The sequence below is a fragment of the Ptychodera flava genome, chromosome 8 (genome assembly GCF_041260155.1).
Source record: "Ptychodera flava strain L36383 chromosome 8, AS_Pfla_20210202, whole genome shotgun sequence".
In the NCBI taxonomy this organism is placed as follows: Eukaryota; Metazoa; Hemichordata; class Enteropneusta; family Ptychoderidae; genus Ptychodera; species Ptychodera flava.
The window spans coordinates 41,562,630-41,581,357 of NC_091935.1; the positions used below are offsets into that span (position 1 = coordinate 41,562,630).

At 35.8% G+C, this 18,728-nt stretch overlaps 1 protein-coding gene across 1 annotated transcript in view; it reads right to left on the reverse strand.

The window, feature by feature from the left end:
• The window catches only part of LOC139139375 (zinc finger protein GLIS3-like), a 116,693-nt gene that overhangs the window by 12,784 nt on the left and 85,181 nt on the right, over positions 1-18,728 (reverse strand). The window contains exons 4-7 of the mRNA XM_070708276.1: positions 13,722-13,883; positions 6,350-6,460; positions 716-899; positions 40-187 (exon numbers count right to left, since the gene is read on the reverse strand). Coding sequence (XP_070564377.1) covers positions 40-187; positions 716-899; positions 6,350-6,460; positions 13,722-13,883 — 605 coding nt within the window. The remainder of the gene's footprint in view (positions 1-39; positions 188-715; positions 900-6,349; positions 6,461-13,721; positions 13,884-18,728) is intronic.

Consider the following 18,728-nt stretch of genomic DNA (forward strand, 5'->3'; position numbering starts at 1 on the left):
CACAATGACACATCAAAAATTTAAAGTGACATATTCTACCTGTCTCGGTGGTCATCAACAATATTCATCTGTTGAACTTGACCAAGTGGACTTCCTGTCATGCTATGAACTGGAGAAGGGTGGTTGCTATAGCTACTTGCACCAGTAGCTGTTCCACTTCGACTTGAGTGTGCACTGGAATAGATTCCTGAAATAAACACCAATATTATATTTAATTTACCTAAATAATTCTGTGTGCCATGCAACAATATAATTTAGGAACAGTCCACCTAAAACTTTTACTTTTCATCAGTTGACGTATGGACAGATTTTTGAGGGGATGACAAACAGGTCAAACACAGCATACATTACATCTTTGACTAACTCTTTACAAATAGTTTGACAACTTAAAAACATGGAAATTCTGTAATCTCAACTGTTTTCCTAATTTTTCTAATTTTGTAAGGTATGATCATTTCACATTGATTAACTGTCTCATTTACTCTTTCTGGGTTTCCCTATGCCTTCCTTGTGCAAATCTTGTAAGTTGCAGTTCCTACATATTAAACTAAGAGTTAACACAATAAAAACAACATTTGATAAGACGTACAACTTGTAATACCTGTAACAATCATCTTAAGCATCATTTTTTTATGATATTGGGAGCTAACAAAATGGAAACTAATGATGTTCACATGTTTTTAGGCATACACTCAGAGACAACTACAAGTTTTACCTGGATAGACATCAGAGGAAGTGCCTGGAATGGAGGAATGAGGAGAACGACCTAAACCACTGTCACTCAAATCCATAGGACTACCATGACTGTCAGTGGGTGGTGGTATCGGCTGTAATGGTTGTATTGTTAGACATTCTGTCAACATGTCTTGGTGTGGACTGTACTCACCAGTTGTACGAAACTGAAACCAAGTAAAGTAAAACAAACATGATGAAAGTTTAATGTAGCATCAATGTTATAATATTACATATTAAACTATTATGTTGGTCTAGAAAACAGCAAGTAACTCCCATCATGGTTTTCAGCCTTTGACCTCTAAGTTTTTTTCATGTTAACACGAGGACAACCTGATACAGTCTGATTAATTTTTGCCTGAATCTCACAATCATAGAGCAATACAGTATACAAAATCAAGGCAAACAACTGTCAAATAATTCTGCTGAAAAACAATTTTTTTCACTACATGCATTTAATTTAGGCTTGACTACTGTGTCTGAAAAAAAACACAGCGAGAGTGATTGTATGACCCAATTTACATGAAGAACACTAAAAAAACCCTACACATTTTATTTTGAATGTAACATTCAATTTTACAATAAGTATTTCCAAACTATCAAGATTTCTGTTCTCATAGAATATATGCTTTACCCCTTGATACTATGCATATTAGACAATTACATTGCTGTGTGAAATACCTAAGCATACATCCAAGCATTTTATCATCATTTACTAGTTTCTTTGCACACATACAAATATTCACACACGCACATATACATATATACATACACATATATACATATATACATACATACCGGTACATACATACATACATACAAAGATATATACATACATACATACATACATACATACATACATATACACACACATATACATTAGTACAAATGTGCATGTATGCATATGCAAACATGCACATACACACACACGTACGCATGCACGCATACATACATACATACATGCATGCATACATGCATGCATGCATGCATACATACACACACACACACATACATACATTCATACATACATACATACATACATACATACATACATGCATGCATGCAAACATACATACATACATACATACATATATACACGAACACATGCAGACATATGCACACATGCATAAATACATATACACACGTCCATCCATCCCTCCCTCCCTCCATCCATCACTCCATCCATCCCTCCATCCATACATACCGGTACATACATAACGATAGATGATGAACAGCTAGTATTGCACAAAACTGCATTGGCCACATTTGACATATTGCAACTGGAGGCTACAAGCACTATAGAGTCAAAATCTACTTCACCTACTGTATATGTCTGATATACACAACATACTTGTGCTGAGCTTGGCAATTTATGTCCCTTTAAAATCCATCTAAACATGGAGTGTGTCACTAGACTATCTATTATATAGAGACATTACTTAATTGCACTGACTTGGCAAGATAAGACACCCTGAAAGTCAACTAAAAAGTCTGGGCAACCAAGAAATCAATGCAATTTCCAGTGACTTGACAGGACTAGGGTTGATGATGTTTTTGGATACATTTGAATTATAGCTTATGACATAAAACAACAACCTGATAGATATACTGTATTGTATAATACCACAAAATTGGCAGAGACCTATAATGCTGCCATATTACATACACCTAATCAGGAAGAAAATTATCTAAACAGGGCATTACAAACATGGCAGTGCATGCAAATATTTGCAAATAAACAAGGAGTCACATTTGCACAAATGCTTGTAATCAACAATGGGGTTTGTGAAGGACAAGTAAAAATTTCAAAACTTTCAAAAATTTTAACTTTCTGTTATGACTCAAACAGGGTATATGATCATTGACGTCACTGCCTCTGATGAGATGAAGATTTCTGTGTGTGTGGTTATAAGACTGCTTAAGAAGACAATACACAGTACTGCAGGAGGTATCATCAAGTCAAAGATTCTTCCTTGGAGACTTTGTACCAAACTCTGTCACAGTTGATGGCAAGGCTGAACAAGACTAGGCCTAAAATGAACATTTTGCATATTTCAAGGGGTTCAAGCTGCTTCACAAAGCTATGGCAGGGCTCCTATGAAAACCCTGGTTTCCATTATGTAGATTGGGCTAAATGTTCTTCACAAACGTCCGTTTCTCTGACAGGACATTTTTTAAATGTCTTTACATCCTGACAATTTGTCTGAAGGTTTTCAACTTCCACACAGGTGGTTAAAGCCGCCGTTCTCAATCCCAGGTTCGCGCATTAGTGGGTGCTCCACCCTGTAAACAGAGTATCGTTTTCATTGTTTTGCGTCAAACACCGCTACATTAGTAGATTTACAAACATAATCTATTCACGTCAAACATCAATGAGCACGTCTGAACCATACTTGGTGTGTTCCGAGTAACAGATTTTGCTGATTCCAGCAGTCTGTCGCTTAGCGCTGGATGTGGACAGTGTCCTTGACCCATAAAATTACCACTACAAGTCAATATACTGGTATGCAAAAAACACGATCTGCATCGCTCGATTCTCTTAAATTCTTAGAACTAATATGTTTTTATTAAATTTGGAAACATCTGTGTCGAAATAACATAAAACGAGTATTTTCTGAAGATTGAACCGTGATCCCCACATACTCAACCAGCCAACATACAACTTGTATGAGGCCAAGATGGCGGTCGGAAGTCAAAAAACATGCCCAGATTATCAGATATTACATTTTTTGCCAATTTGTGTGGCGACACTTCGTTTGTATTCAAACCAAAACAGTAAAAAAAAATCAGATGCATTTCTAAAACTCCGACAGGAAATCTCGTAAATTTTTCAGATGTAGTGAACTGTGACCGCTACTATCGGAACTGCATCGATATGATGGCACTTGCTCATGTGGATACGTAGTACGCTCAAAGTGATGATGGAACAAAACAGAGGAAGTCAAATCATCCTTTTTAGCTCCATGGTCAAACAAGTCATTTATATATACCGGTATAAATGATACCACTAAATGTCATTGATTTGTATTTACAACACTATGAGATCAAAATCTCAGTACCAAGTTTCATCAACCTTAACACAGTATTTGTGGATATATCACTCTAATTAGGAAAGTTCATTACATATGCAATTAAAAATTAATTAACTTGATACTGATAAATGTCTTGTTCACTGTTAAAGCAATGTGAGCTTAACATCTGTACAAAGTTTCATGAAATTTGATGCAGTATTTCTTGACATATCAGACTAATTACGAAAATTCAATAATTGACATGATACTGCTACATGCCGTTAAACAAATTGATGTGCATATATATGACATCGGTCAATGTCCTTGTGCAAACTTTGAATGATACTGGCGGAAATATGTCTGAGTTATAGCTCTGTACATGAAAAAATCGTAACAAAATGGCCACCAGGCAGCCATTATATTGCATTGGACTGTGAAACCAATAGACATGCATATTTATGACATGATAGGTCAATGTCTTTGTAACAACTTTGAAAAAAATCAGTTGCTACATATCCAAATTATGGCTCAGGAGATGACAAAATCATAACAAAATGGCCACAAGGCAGCCATATTGCATTTGATTGTGAAACCAATTGACACGCATATTTATGACATTGGTCAATGTCCTTGTACCAACTTTGAATAAAATCCGATGATACATGTCTGAGTTATGGATAAGGACATGAAAAACTAGCCGTATTAATACCATCCTGGAACCCCTGTGGATCATACCTGGGGAGCCTGCGGATGGATGTCAAATACAGGAAAAAAACAGCCGTCACACAGCCATTTTTGATCAAATCATTACAAAAATCGGCATGCATATATATGTTATAAGGATTAATATATGTACCAACTTTCAATGCAATCGCACGCGGCATCGCTGAGAAATTTACGTGAACGAACGCACAGTCGTCAAATATAGGAAACAAAATGGCCGCCAGGCAGTCATTTTATACCTGATCAAAACAAAAATCAATGTGCATATGTATAACATATAGAGTAATCTATGTACCAAGTTTGAATGGAATCGCTCCTAGCATCACTGAGAAATTTGCGTGAACATACACACCGACATCAAATACAGGAAACAAAATGGCTGCCAGACGGCCATATTGGATAGGATCGTAAAACAAATCAAGGTGCATATGTATGGCATAGGTAATAATCCTTGTACCAAATTTAAACGAAATTGCTTTAGGCATCTCTGAGATATCTGCGTGAACGCACGCACGCACGCACGCACGCACGCACGGACATGACCAAACCTATAAGTCCCCCTGGACGGTGTCCGTGGGGACTAATAAACATTTGGTTTATTAGTCGACTCATGAAGGCACATATGACACTCCATTGGAAACTATACATGGATACCGTACAGCTTCACACCTCTCTGCCAGGTATTGAACATTTCTTGATTTGTCATTCTGAGTTTAGCATCATTAGTTTGGCAAGACAACGCGTCTATCAAACTCCGACTCTGTCGGAAGTATTGAGACATCATAGACCGGACACACACTTGGCATGTTGAGTGGCCTGAAAACAACATCAGATGCAGGCCGATGACATACAAGTCATGAGAAGAAAATTGATATGTCATTTTGCGTGACTTTTCTTGTCCCATCGTTATATCTGAATTTGCTCAGCGTACTGTACACAGTTGCCATCATTGGGTGTATGGCAGAAGCCACAAAACCAAACCAAATGGCCCTTTTCAGGGCCACCGAACTTTCCAGAAAGAGAGAACCAGATAATACATTTTCTTCTTCATTGTTACTAAGATGTAATTGACTTGAATGTAGTCTGATCACGTTTTTTATCCCCAGAAATGCGGTGGGTAGGTGAAAAAGTTGGGGAACTCAGAAGAAACTATTGCACACGTCTTTCGACACGTCTTTCGACACTGGAAATCTTGACACATATTCTATTTATTTTTAGTCACCTTCAGCAGATAAGGCGAATGCCAATGAACATTAGGTACACATCCAGCTAACTTGTGTCTTACTTTGCACAAGGTTTGATTGACAGCAATATTCAAATCCTTATCGGCGCGGTGTTCCCTGGGTTGACATCCTCACTGGGCATGCACAATTACTCACTAAAATTGTCCCGAAAATTTATCGGTCTGAAAAATATGGAGTCGTTATGCATTGGTCAGGTATTTACCCTGCTGTAGAGCATTCCCATTTCATAAATTTTCATAAAAAACACACAAAACACCACAATCTCTGGAACTCTCAGCTCAAGCTACTCGTACGGCGTCTCTTTGCATAATTAGCGTCCTTTCATGCATGTAATCCGGTATTTATAACCAATGAGCGTCTTTAGATCTCTACTACTTTATTGTTATGTGAAGACAATGGCTTCAGGCATGATATTGTACATGTTAATTTTACAAAATTAAAGTGAACAATGTGTCATAAATTATAAATATCAAATGTTAAGTTGGTGGAATAACATGCATTTTATGTGCCATTATCCTGTATCAGTATAACATTGATTGGTTCACTTAAATCAGTGTAAACCTGTAAAATCGGGGTTGTGTAAACCCAATACTGAAATATTTTAAATTTTTCAAAATTGTTGATTTACAATAATCCTACCTTCTTACGAGCTTGTTGTTCCTTGGCTGTGTGGGCCTTTACATGTTTTCTCAGTGAACTTGGATCAGTATATCGCTTGGTACATCCTGGTATCTGACATGCATATGGTTTCTACCAACAAAAAATGAAAACAGAAACTAGTGATTACACATCTTAGATCTCACCATGTGTATATTTCACATTTTGATTTCAGCTTGTTGTACACATTATTTGATACTTCATTCACTCTATATACATAGTACTTTGAGCTTACACATAGCTATGAGGGCAATACTACACACTTTATAATGAAAATAGCAATGTGAGCCATCTCATCTAAAAAATCAACATGTATATGTATGACATAAGTCAATGTCAATGTACCAACTTTGAATAAAATCAGTTGAGACTTGTGGCCATATTGGACCATATCGTGAAAGAAATCGATGCACAAATGTATAACATGAGTCAATGTCGTTTTACCAACTTTGAATAAATTTGCTTGATACATGTCTGAGTTATGGTTCCGGACATACCGTAACAAAATGGCCACATGGCAGCCATATTGGATTGTATCACAAAACAAATCAATGTGCATATGTATGACATAGCTCAATGTCCTTGTACCAAATTTGAATAAAATGGTTCGAGACGTGCTTGAGTTTTGGCTAAGGACATAAAAAAATTGTAAGAAAATGGCTGCCATGCAGCCATATTGGATCATATCATGAAACAAATTGATGTGCATATGTATGACATAGGTTAATGTCCTTGTACCAACTTTGAATAAAATCGATTGAGATATGCCTGAGTTATGGCTCTGTACATGAAAAAATCGTAACAAAATGGCTGCCATGCAGCCATATTGGATCGCATCACAAAACAAATTGACATGCATATGTATGACATACTCCTTTCTAGTACTATGGTGATTGGATGAGTATTCTAGTACTTTGGTGATTGGATGAGTATTCTAGTCCTATGGTGATTGGATGAGTATTCTAGTACTATGGTGATTGGATGAGTATTCTAGTACTATGGTGATTGGATGAGTGTTCTAGTACTATGGTGATTGGATGAGTGTTCTAGTACTATGGTGATTGGATGAGTATTCTAGTACTATGGTGATTGGATGAGTATTCTAGTACTTTGGTGATTGGATGAGTATTCTAGTACTATGGTGATTGGATGAGTATTCTAGTACTATGGTGATGGGATGAGTATTCTAGTACTGTGGTGATTGGATGAGTATTCTAGTACTATGGTGATCTAGTACTTTGGTGATTGGATGAGTATTCTAGTACTATGGTGATTGGATGAGTATTCTTGTACTATGGTGATTGGATGAGTATTCTAGTACTTTGGTGATCATACTCCTTTCACTATATATCGCTCTCCTATGTCCGGGGCTGTCCATGTGACGTTTTAGGGCAGATTTTTGTAGGTCTCCACAACCTTTGGTAAAAGCATTGTTTTCGCCCTATTTTTCACACAATTTACAAAACATTATGGTGTTACTTTTGCCTTTTATGTTTTCGGCACGAAACCAAGTAAATTCAATCTCCCAAACTGCCCTGTATATTTTCTGCCTAGCGATCTTGGACCTCTTCTCTGGATGAGCTTTTTCGTTTTTTGTACTGTCCCGCATTTCAACATCTGCGTCGCCTGAACCATTGCCCAAAACATCACTCAACGTTGAGGCCACGGCAGGATCCATTTTATCAGATGACCCTCCAGAGCAGTCTGTTGTTGTAGTGCATGCTGTCGGCTTGGGGAGGTTGATGGCCATCACTTTCCCTGGCTAGCTTATCAGAAATACCAGAAAAGTATTCGAAAATTTGACGTTGCATGTTTGTACAACTACAAGCTATACGCAACTGATGCTGCTCTCGGGTTAATCTGCCATGTGCTGTGGGAACAATGCGCCACTTCAGTAATTTTTGATACATTGTTTCACGAAATGAAAATTCTCAAGTCCAATGCGCGTGTTTGCCCTGTTCATGAAAGCTATATGAATAGCGTTGCTATGCGACATCTCTAAGTGATAGTCGTGTCAAGTTGTGCGGCCTGTCTAGTGTCTCCAAAGTTAGTCAAAACAACTAACAGGATGATGGTATGGATGGTAGGGTGGTTGCTTAGCGACAGCGCAACTGAGCAGCTGCGTCAGAATTGTGCGCACACCTGTACACATGCCGCTAATAATTTTGCGTAATTTTTTTTCCTATGCGTAATATACGCATATATTTGCGTTAGCGAGATCTCTGCTGTAATAGAATGCTCATCCAATCACCACTGTATGAGAATGCCCATCCGTTCGCCACAGTTATGCCCATTCAATCATCACAGTACTAGCCCATCCATTTACAACAGTCCTTAAATACCTATCAAATCATCATAGTACTAGAATGCCCATTCAATCACCACAGTACTAGAATGCCAATCTAATCACCATAGTACGAATGCCAATCCATTCACCACAGTACTGGAATGCCCAACCAATCACCACAGTACTGGAATGCCAATCCATTCACCACTGTAACAGAATGCCCACCCATTCACCAAAGTACCAGAATGCCCTTTTGATCACTACAGTACTAGAATGCCAACCAATTCACCAAAGTACCAGAATGCCCATTTGATCACTGCAGTACTAGAATGCCCGTCCATTCACCACACTACCAAAATGCCCATTCAATCACCATATTACTAGAATACTCATCCAATCACCATAGTACTAGAATACTCATCCAATCACCATAGTACTAGAATACTCATCCAATCACCATAGTACTAGAATACTCATCCAATCACCATAGTACTAGAATACTCATCCAATCACCAAAGTACTAGAATACCCATCCAATCACCATAGTACTAGAATACTCATCCAATCACCATAGTACTAGAATAGTCATCCAATCACTATAGTACTAGAATACTCATCATATCACCAAAGTACTAGAATACTCATCCAATCACCATAGTACTAGAATACTCATCCAAACACCACAGTACTAGAATGCCTATCCAATCATCATAGTACTAGAACACTCATCAAATCACCATAGTACTAGATCACCATAGTACTAGAATACTCATCCAATCACCATATTACTAGAATACTCATCCAATCACCATAGTACTAGAATACTCATCCAATCACCATAGGACTAGAATGCCCATCCGATCACCAAAGTACTAGAATACTCATCCAATCACCATGTACTAGAATACTCATCCAATCACCATAGTACTAGAATACTCATCCAATCACCATAGTACTAGAATACTCATCCAATCACCAAAGTACTAGAATACCCATCCAATCACCATAGTACTAGATCACCACAGTACTACAATACTCATCCAATCACCATAGTACTAGAACACTCATCCAATCACCATAGTACTAGAATGCCCATCCGATCACCAAAGTACTAGAATACTCATCCAATCACCATAGTACTAGAATACTCATCCAATCACCAAAGTACTAGAATACTCATCCAATCACCATAGTACTAGATCACCATAGTACTCGAATACTCATCCAATCACCATAGTACTAGAATACTCATCCAATCACCATAGTACTAGAATACTCATCCAATCAACATAGAACTAGAATACTCATCCAATCACCAAAGTACTAGAATACTCATCCAATCACCATAGTACTAGATTACTCATCCAATCACCCTCAAACTTATTATAAAATGAACCACAGAACACCGATGAATGTTGTTCTGCTACATATATATTATTTGTATTCTGCACCCTAAGATTGTACACTGACCAAGTGGCAAACAAACCCAAATTTTTCATCTTTCTTGAGAGTAAATATCTTGAAACAAGTTTTTCACTGTCATATGGAAAGAAGACTTTTGACAAGGTAGTGTAATATGAGAAAACACCATTAATTGGTGATTTCCTTCGTATTCACATATGTTACTCAGTTAAATTGGAAATAATATTTCATATTGTAAACACAACTATCTCATTACAGTTATAAAGTACTTCAATGTCCTGTCTTCTGTAGTAACTTAAGTTATCCTGTTCTAGTTTAATTTTGTAATCTGCTGTAGCCAAATATTTTAAAGAATTCTCAATAGTATAGCCATATTGTGAGCAACCTTTCCTAAAAAGTAGCACAAGTTAATAAAAATGATTTACTTCCAAGGCAAAGTGGTAACTGTTGTAAAACATCAAATTGTGGGACATGTGATATGCTTCATAACTGAACTGCTAGGTGTCAATGGTATGCTAATGTACATGGTTAGTGTAAAGCTGTCATTTAAAGTCACACGACTAATGCATGGGGTGATGCCATTACAATAAAACTACAAGAGAATGAGTGACACTTAGATGTATAATTCACTCATGGTAAAATAACCATTTACAAAATAAATAGTTGTTTGAAAAGTAAACTATAAAAACCATTCTGAATAAAATGTGTTAAGTGTAAATAACAAATTGGTATGTGTCATTCTTACCACACACATACACCAAACAACAACCTGATCTCTGAATTAAGGTAAAGGGCGACGAATTCGGACGCGCACACGCTTTAGAACGTTTCTGCGCAGATTTAACTCCAGCCTGTCGCAAATGGGTTACTTTGTAGCGCATGTATTTAACATCACCTGTCATTGTTGAAATTGCGCTTTTACCTAATTTTTTGACCCAGTCTCTTAGAAATACATGTGACCTATAACCTTGTCATATTTTGACCCCCTAGGAAGCTGGTTTTTATTCAATATGAGCGAAAAATTCACATTTCTCTCCCATTTATATGGCGCATATTACCCATTCACCTGGAGATATTGTAAAAAGTAGCGTGGTGACACCCTTTTATTAAAAGTGTAAACTAAATGGTATTATGTTAGGATTTTATTCGCCAAGTTTGGTCAAAATGACACCATTCAAAGCGACAGGAAGAAAGTTCGAAAATTATGTAGTGATATAATTTCGATATCGTCATTTTGTAATCGATACTTATGTAAAAAATTATTTACAAACATCATAAACACTGTACATTTGATAGATATGGATCTTAAGTCTTGGTATTTATTAAAATTAACTCATTTGCTAAGCGTTTTATAATTGCTTTCTTTAGTTTAAGTGAATTATATCATTTTTATTTATTTCTAACGACGCCATTTTAACGTCCGTTTCCATGGAAACGAGCGTGGTGACCCCCATTTTTATTTCATTTTTGCACTTGCACAACTTCCAAGAATATTTGTGCAAAGTTTCAAGAAAATGACACCACAACTTAATTTTTGACGTAATTCGTAGTACTTCACCTTAAACAACAATATTTTTGACAGAGAAAAACTAGTCAGTCATTGAAAACATGGATCAGGTATACCATACACACATTTGCTACAGATTCATTGACCTGTAAGGGGAATGTGTACAATCTACAATACACGGGGGAAAAATTCACAACTTGAAAATCATGTCCATTCTTAATAATTGTGAGTATACAATGGACATGGGAATTATAATTGTATGTATTTTTCATCCAGAAAGCTGTGCCAATTTGCACATACATACATATTGAACATAAATATCACTATGTATGAGCATTACTTTACCAAATGTATGTACCTTGATTCTTACATTATTTCTCTATGGGAATAACAAGCAAGTAAAATGACAAACTGTGGACTAAGCACTACTATTATTTTCAATTTCCTTGAGTCCACACCCCTAAATAAATATTGAATGGTTGACCTCTGCATTATTCCATTGTGGTATGAGAACACTCTAGTAAATCAAGGCATACTCATTTGGTCATCAGAGGTGTAAGCCAAGAATGAATGTGCACTGAAAAAAATATCACAAACTCAACTCATTTAACCATCAGTGGTATAATCCTGAGGAACATAAGGCACAAAATATCACCATTGAAATGAATACATTCAATCATGAGTGGTGTAATTTGATAACATGTACTGTACAAAATATCACCAAAAGAACTCATTTGACCATCAGTTGTGTAACTGCAGATCATGTTCAGCACAAAATATCGCATGCACATTGTGAGGGACTGCAAATGAGAACTTTGGAGGAACTCTCAAACTTTGCAAAATTCAATGTCTGATCAATTTTAATGCTTGTTTTTAATGAAAATATATATTAAGTTAAACCTAGACCAGCTTTGTTTTGTAGAATGCTCATCTACCACTATTTTGAAACACTGCTTTAGAGAGCTTGGCCAGTGATCAGCTGATATTGTGTTTATTACAGACTTTATATGATGAAATTAGAACATATTTTACAAAGAGAGTTGAAAATGAACATAGGATAAATCTATGAAAAATAGCGGCACAGATATTGTGCTCACACTTGATCAGATGTGGTAGGTCAAAATGAACGACATGCCAGCTATGGTGTTAAACCATGATGAACATCCTGACAGTGCTAACAATGCTGCCACCCGGGGCTGACACACGGATATGACAATGGTATACACCAAAATGCTTACAAGTTATTTAACAAGGATGCAGGTTGAATGTCATCAAGCTAGATGGGGCAATGTCAGACACAAACCTACATGTATTTTAGGACCTTGCAAACCAATGAATTTCAAGGAATCAGACAAAGGATTTGTGTAATCATGACAAACATACAATTCCAGATATCAGCTGAAAAGTGACCAACACATACTGAGTCTACCTAAGGTACTTGTGTGTCAATTTTAAAAGTATTCTGACCGGTAGTATTGTTTTTAACAATTTTACATTTTTTTCCTGCTTATTTACATATTTTTAGTACTGTAAATGACAACTTCATTGGAACAAATCTTAATTTCAACATGCATCTACCCACTAAATACAAAGGTGAAATGTGCATACGAATGAGATATTTTGTATTTTTTGACCAAAAACAACAAACATCATCCCAAATATTGCAAAAGCACAAAGCAATAAAAGCAAAAACAATAGGAAGCGTGGTTTAATAGACGAACACTTTTTGACCAAAACCAGAAAAAAATTGCGCCAACAGCACTTGAACACAACTGACATCATTGCCAAATATTATACCGGTAACAGACAACTCCGCTAACTGTGGTAAAGACAGACCACTGAGTAAATATGCAGCATCTAGCAAATGTTTTTGCATGCTACTGCAACACTGTAAGATCAACGTTTGTACCCAGTTTTATCAAATTTGCTGAACTAATAAAGGTAAAATAAAATTACGTTTTGAGAAAAAAATTGGGTGGTTGATTTAACAGAATGGTCTAATTAATAGGGTTTTTACGGTAAGTAGGCTTAGGATAGACTATAATTTTAGGTTCAATATGACAAAGGAGAAGTTTTCAGACAGACCGCGGTTCAGATTCCACATGAAAATACAAGTGCTAAAGACGACATAGACTTACCGTGTCCAAATGAGTTCTCTGATGCTTTGCTCTGTCTGATGAGTTGCTGAAGGCTTTATTACAACCACTAAACTGACAGAGATATGGTCTTTCTCCTGTGTGTGATCGTAAATGGATTTTCAAATTTTCTAGCCGTGAAAATGCCTTGTTGCATCCTTCAAACTGAAATTAGAAAAACACAGGATTAGTCACAGGCCTACTATTACTTTCTTCTACATGGAACCCTACGTGTATACAAAGATGTGAATTCAGTTGAGTTCGTATTATAGTTTTCCGAAGAACAGCTTGTGTAGTTGGCCGGACTGTGGGTAAGTAACAAAATATCACAATCATTATTTTCAATATTTTTAAAAGGCAATTTACACACTAATCACTTTATTAATGTTCATTGACAGACTTGTTCATTGTCAAACTGTGGTTCATATCACATGTAGCATTGTCAATTTCTATGTACTTGGAAAATTTGTCTAGTTTTGCCACACATAAGGTGCTTCACTACCTTCAAGTTCCAAAAAGTTATAGCTCTTCATTAACAGGTGAAACTATGGACATATCAGTAATCAATAGTTCTACTCAAGAATGAAAAGGACACACAGTGTTCTGGAAAGTCAGTACACCTTAGAGATCATATGTGATGCCGGTACAAACAAACCACTCTATGACTAATGTCTACTTCAACCAGTGGGCTAACATTGTCAGACACTCTATGACAAATGTCTAGGTCAAGCAGTGGGATAACATTGCCAGACACTCTATGACAACTATCTACATCAACCAGTCGGCTAAGATTGCTAACCGCTCTATGACAAATGTCTATGTCAACCAGTGGGCTAACATTGCCAACATTTAAACAGAACTTTCAAATAATTCAACATCCACCTGACTATCTTGTTTTTTTTCTGGACAGACAAAAACTAACAATGATCAATCTTTCAACTTTTCCTTGTTACTATCTCATTAATATAATTGAAAATCTGTGTATAAGAAATGGCAATGGCAATGGGAACTTTTGCTTGTACCTGCCAGTTTGTCCTTAATATCTTTTACAAGCACACAGCAAACTGTTCTTGCTTTTTCATTTACAATATTTGACATCGACTGAAATACATAACATGCAACCAATGTTTACACTTTGCCCATACACCAGATACATGGAGAAATTTCAACATACAATCGTCAACTCAGAAACCCTACAGGAAAAAGTAAACATTGTTTTCTTCCAGAACAGCTGGTACATCCACATCTGGAACAACTTACCAACTTAACCAATTACACAAGGATGATGACACACGAGATACAGTTAAACTGTGGTGAACTTGACTATTCCTTTCAAATCCTTACCTAACTTGACATCTTAAACTAAAATACACTGCATGGTTAATTGTGCACAAAAATACATCGGGGTGGACCATTTGATAAGGGATGGTGTCTGGAAGATCGATGAGGTACATTATCTTTTTTATCCGATCCATTGTACATTCTTTTTTCCCCACTCTCCCACCTTTTCTTATTGTCAAACCTTCTCTGGCTGAATTTTTTATTGGCATTTGTTTGGAATTTTTTCAAAATCTGCAAGGATTTTTTTACCGCATTTCAACACCAAATACAGTTAACCATATCAAATGCTTACTAAATCACCACATTATATACTCTTAGTTCCAGTAGGTATAAAATTACCAAAAAAATCTTAAAAATACAAAATGAAAGATATCCCAGTAAAACTGAAAGTTTCGCAAAGTTGCCCCAAAAATTCAAAATTCCGGATTTCAACTTTATTTCAATATATCTTATTAACAAAAACCCTAAGAACCGGTTAACTAAATATCAAAGCAATCAGACTGGTAAATTTTGAGAAACAAATTTTTTGACCAAAAATGAGAAAAATTGCCCCCCAAAATACAAAATTGCAAATTTCATCCTAATTTTAATATATCTAATTAACATAAACCCTAGGAACCTGTACACTAGATATCAAAGCTACCAGATCAGTAGTTTTAGGAGAAAAATTTTTTTACCAAAAAAGGCAAAAATTGCCCAAAAAATTGCCAGTTTCAACATACCTTCAAAACATAATATTGAGATTAATCTTAGATACCTGTATACCAAATATTAAAGCTATCAAATCAGTAGTTTTTGGATTAAAAAATTGTTTATCAAAAATTGGGAAAATTGCCCAAAAATTACAAATATTTCAATATCAATACAATTTGTACAAGCATGACTAAGGTCATTCTGAGGAACATGAATATTAAGTTTCATAGTAATCAGACGAGCGATTTAAGAGAACAAGATTTTTTGACTAAAAAGGGAAAAAATACCCTAAAAATACAAACATGCAAATTTCATCCCAATTTTTGCACACATAATTTAGAATACCTAAAGGAATCTGCATACCAAGTTTCAACCAAATCTGACCAATGCTTACTGAGTTTTAGCCATTTGCAGGATTTTTCCTTTTCCCCCCTCATTTGCATATTTTTGGCACTGACATGTTCATTTGAACAAATTCACATCTCCACCCCTAGGTGCACCTGTACACCAAATACTAAGACAGTAGGTGCTACGGTTTAGGAGTTTTTGATGTGGACGGACTAAAGACATACATACATACATACATACACACAGACGCCATTTTGCCACCTTATACGAATACCTGTAATCAGTTTGTTGGATCTATAGTCTAAAGAACTAAAAACAGCATACAGCATTAGTCTTTTCCCATGAAACCAAAATCTTTGTCAGTTCGGGAAAGTCATAATTGCAGTAAAGAGACTGTTTAGTTAAGGTTAACATGTGACTAACTTCATCTTGTTTTTATACCATCAACTTGCAGTCAAACCATTAATACCGGTATATCATTATTCCGTTTCACATACTCATTTGGTTTAGTTTACGCCAGCATTTTTGCCAGTTTTGATATGTTTGTGTTAATTAGATTAAATTGAAATTAATCACTTTTTCTTCTTTCATTGAATTTACCACTTTGAGAACTGTTTCTGTCAGGTTTGGAAAGTCTGAACGAAAAATAAGCATTTCCACCCCAAGGTACCCTGTTTTGAATGGCAAAAACTAAACCCTTGTTTTTTAAAATTTAACTGAAGCTGTTTTTAGTCCCCATCAAAGACTGCCTACACTGACCTGTTCACCCCGATTCCCTGTAAACAGATCTACACACTAACAGTTGATAACAATGGGGTTGGGTCAAACCGTGGTAATGAAAGGGTTAGCAATATGGCTAGTACCCATTATTTCATCAACCAACCAAATCACTACATTCTGTGCCAGGTACATTGGCTGTTCATAAAAATCTAGTGACTCATACATATGCCTCTTTTTGACATCTTGTCTTTAGACTGTAGTTTGATTCATCTCGACATTTGAGATGGTCTGTTCATGAATCTCTGGAGTTCTTATTAGTGTTACTAATTTAAACCTACAAATTCACATTCTAAACAAAACAACCTTCATTATTTGCATCACTGGCCAATTAGATCCAGGAAGTGTCGTGAATTATCAAATGACGCATGAACCTTTTCCACATGTTTGTTAATTACACACAAGTATTTTTGGTCATCTGACCAGAGAAACCCCAAAGAGCTGAAAAAGGATATTCAATGCAATATTGCAAATGTTCCAGTCAACATATTAGTTTGTACAGAAAATATTTCAAACCAATAATGATCAAGCAAGTACAAACTCTGTTACACTTCAGAGCCGAGTATTTACGAATTGCTCTTTTAAACATATTTGAGTTTCACAAGACACCTGAACAACACATATTTGAATTTTGCATCTGACTAACATTTTCTCATTCATTATTTTGCTAGTTTAAAACAATCAGAAGATTCTGTAAAATCTCAAACAAACACTTCAAAACTGTATTGATCATTGATAAATGACAAAACTATGTTCAAAGAAAATTCAATTTGGTAAATGATCATCTCAGCACTCAATGACACGAAAGGATATTTTTAATATGAAGAATATCTTGTGAAACTCTGATCAAGTAATCCAAACAAGAAACATATTTGTCAAAGGCTTTGATATTTTGGAATACCTGTGAAAACTCCACTGTCTTTGCTCAGGGGTTGTCAATCATAAAAGCTGATGCACTGAAACTTTAATTCCTCAGTTTCGAGTCAATGCCCTCCTGAAAACAATATTCCTATAATGGGAAATTGGTTTTAGGAAAACTGTGCTCTTTATTAATATGAAGAACTTCAGTACAAACCTGCTTTTGATGCAAATGTTGTGCAAAATCTTCATAATTATGTATATACATAAACAAACTTAATACATTTACACTTTTTTAGATTGGTTTGACCATAAATAGTTGTGTTTCTTCATGGCAGGAGGACACAACCATGGGTAGATAGTTCAGAAAGTATTGATCCTACTTTATTATTCCTCAGTACAAATGTATCAAAAGTGTCAAAAATGACATGTTTCATAATTGCATAATAGACAGTCATTACTCAGGGTTATGACTTGTGGCAATATCATGTGTGTAATTCTAATATCAAATTTGTTTATGGATTTTTTTCTGAATTTTTTATTATTTTTTGCTACAGCAGAAACTTTTTTGTGATTTTGATGCACAAAATATGAATTGGGGTCTTAACCCTTTCTCCTTACCTAAGGAAGGAATTACATTTTTAGAGCGACAGCTTTTATAATTGGATGGCACATTGTGCACAGGATATGAAATGAAAATGTTTTAACCCTTTCAAAAATGAGTTTCAACACCTTTTCACTTAAAGTTGGTAAGCATAACAGCCCTTTTGATGGTCTTTAAGAATTTCACTATCTTTATTAGTTTGAAGTTACTGGTTGTTTGAAAAATTTCGGTGAATTCAAATGAGGTGTTGCACTGTAAGCAAGTAATTGTCAATGGTAGTCTCAGCCAGTCACTAGAAATATCTGCTTTGAAGCCGATGTTGAAGTTATAGGTTCATGAATATCTGATAACATTATTGCACCTGTAAACATTGATATTATATAGACATA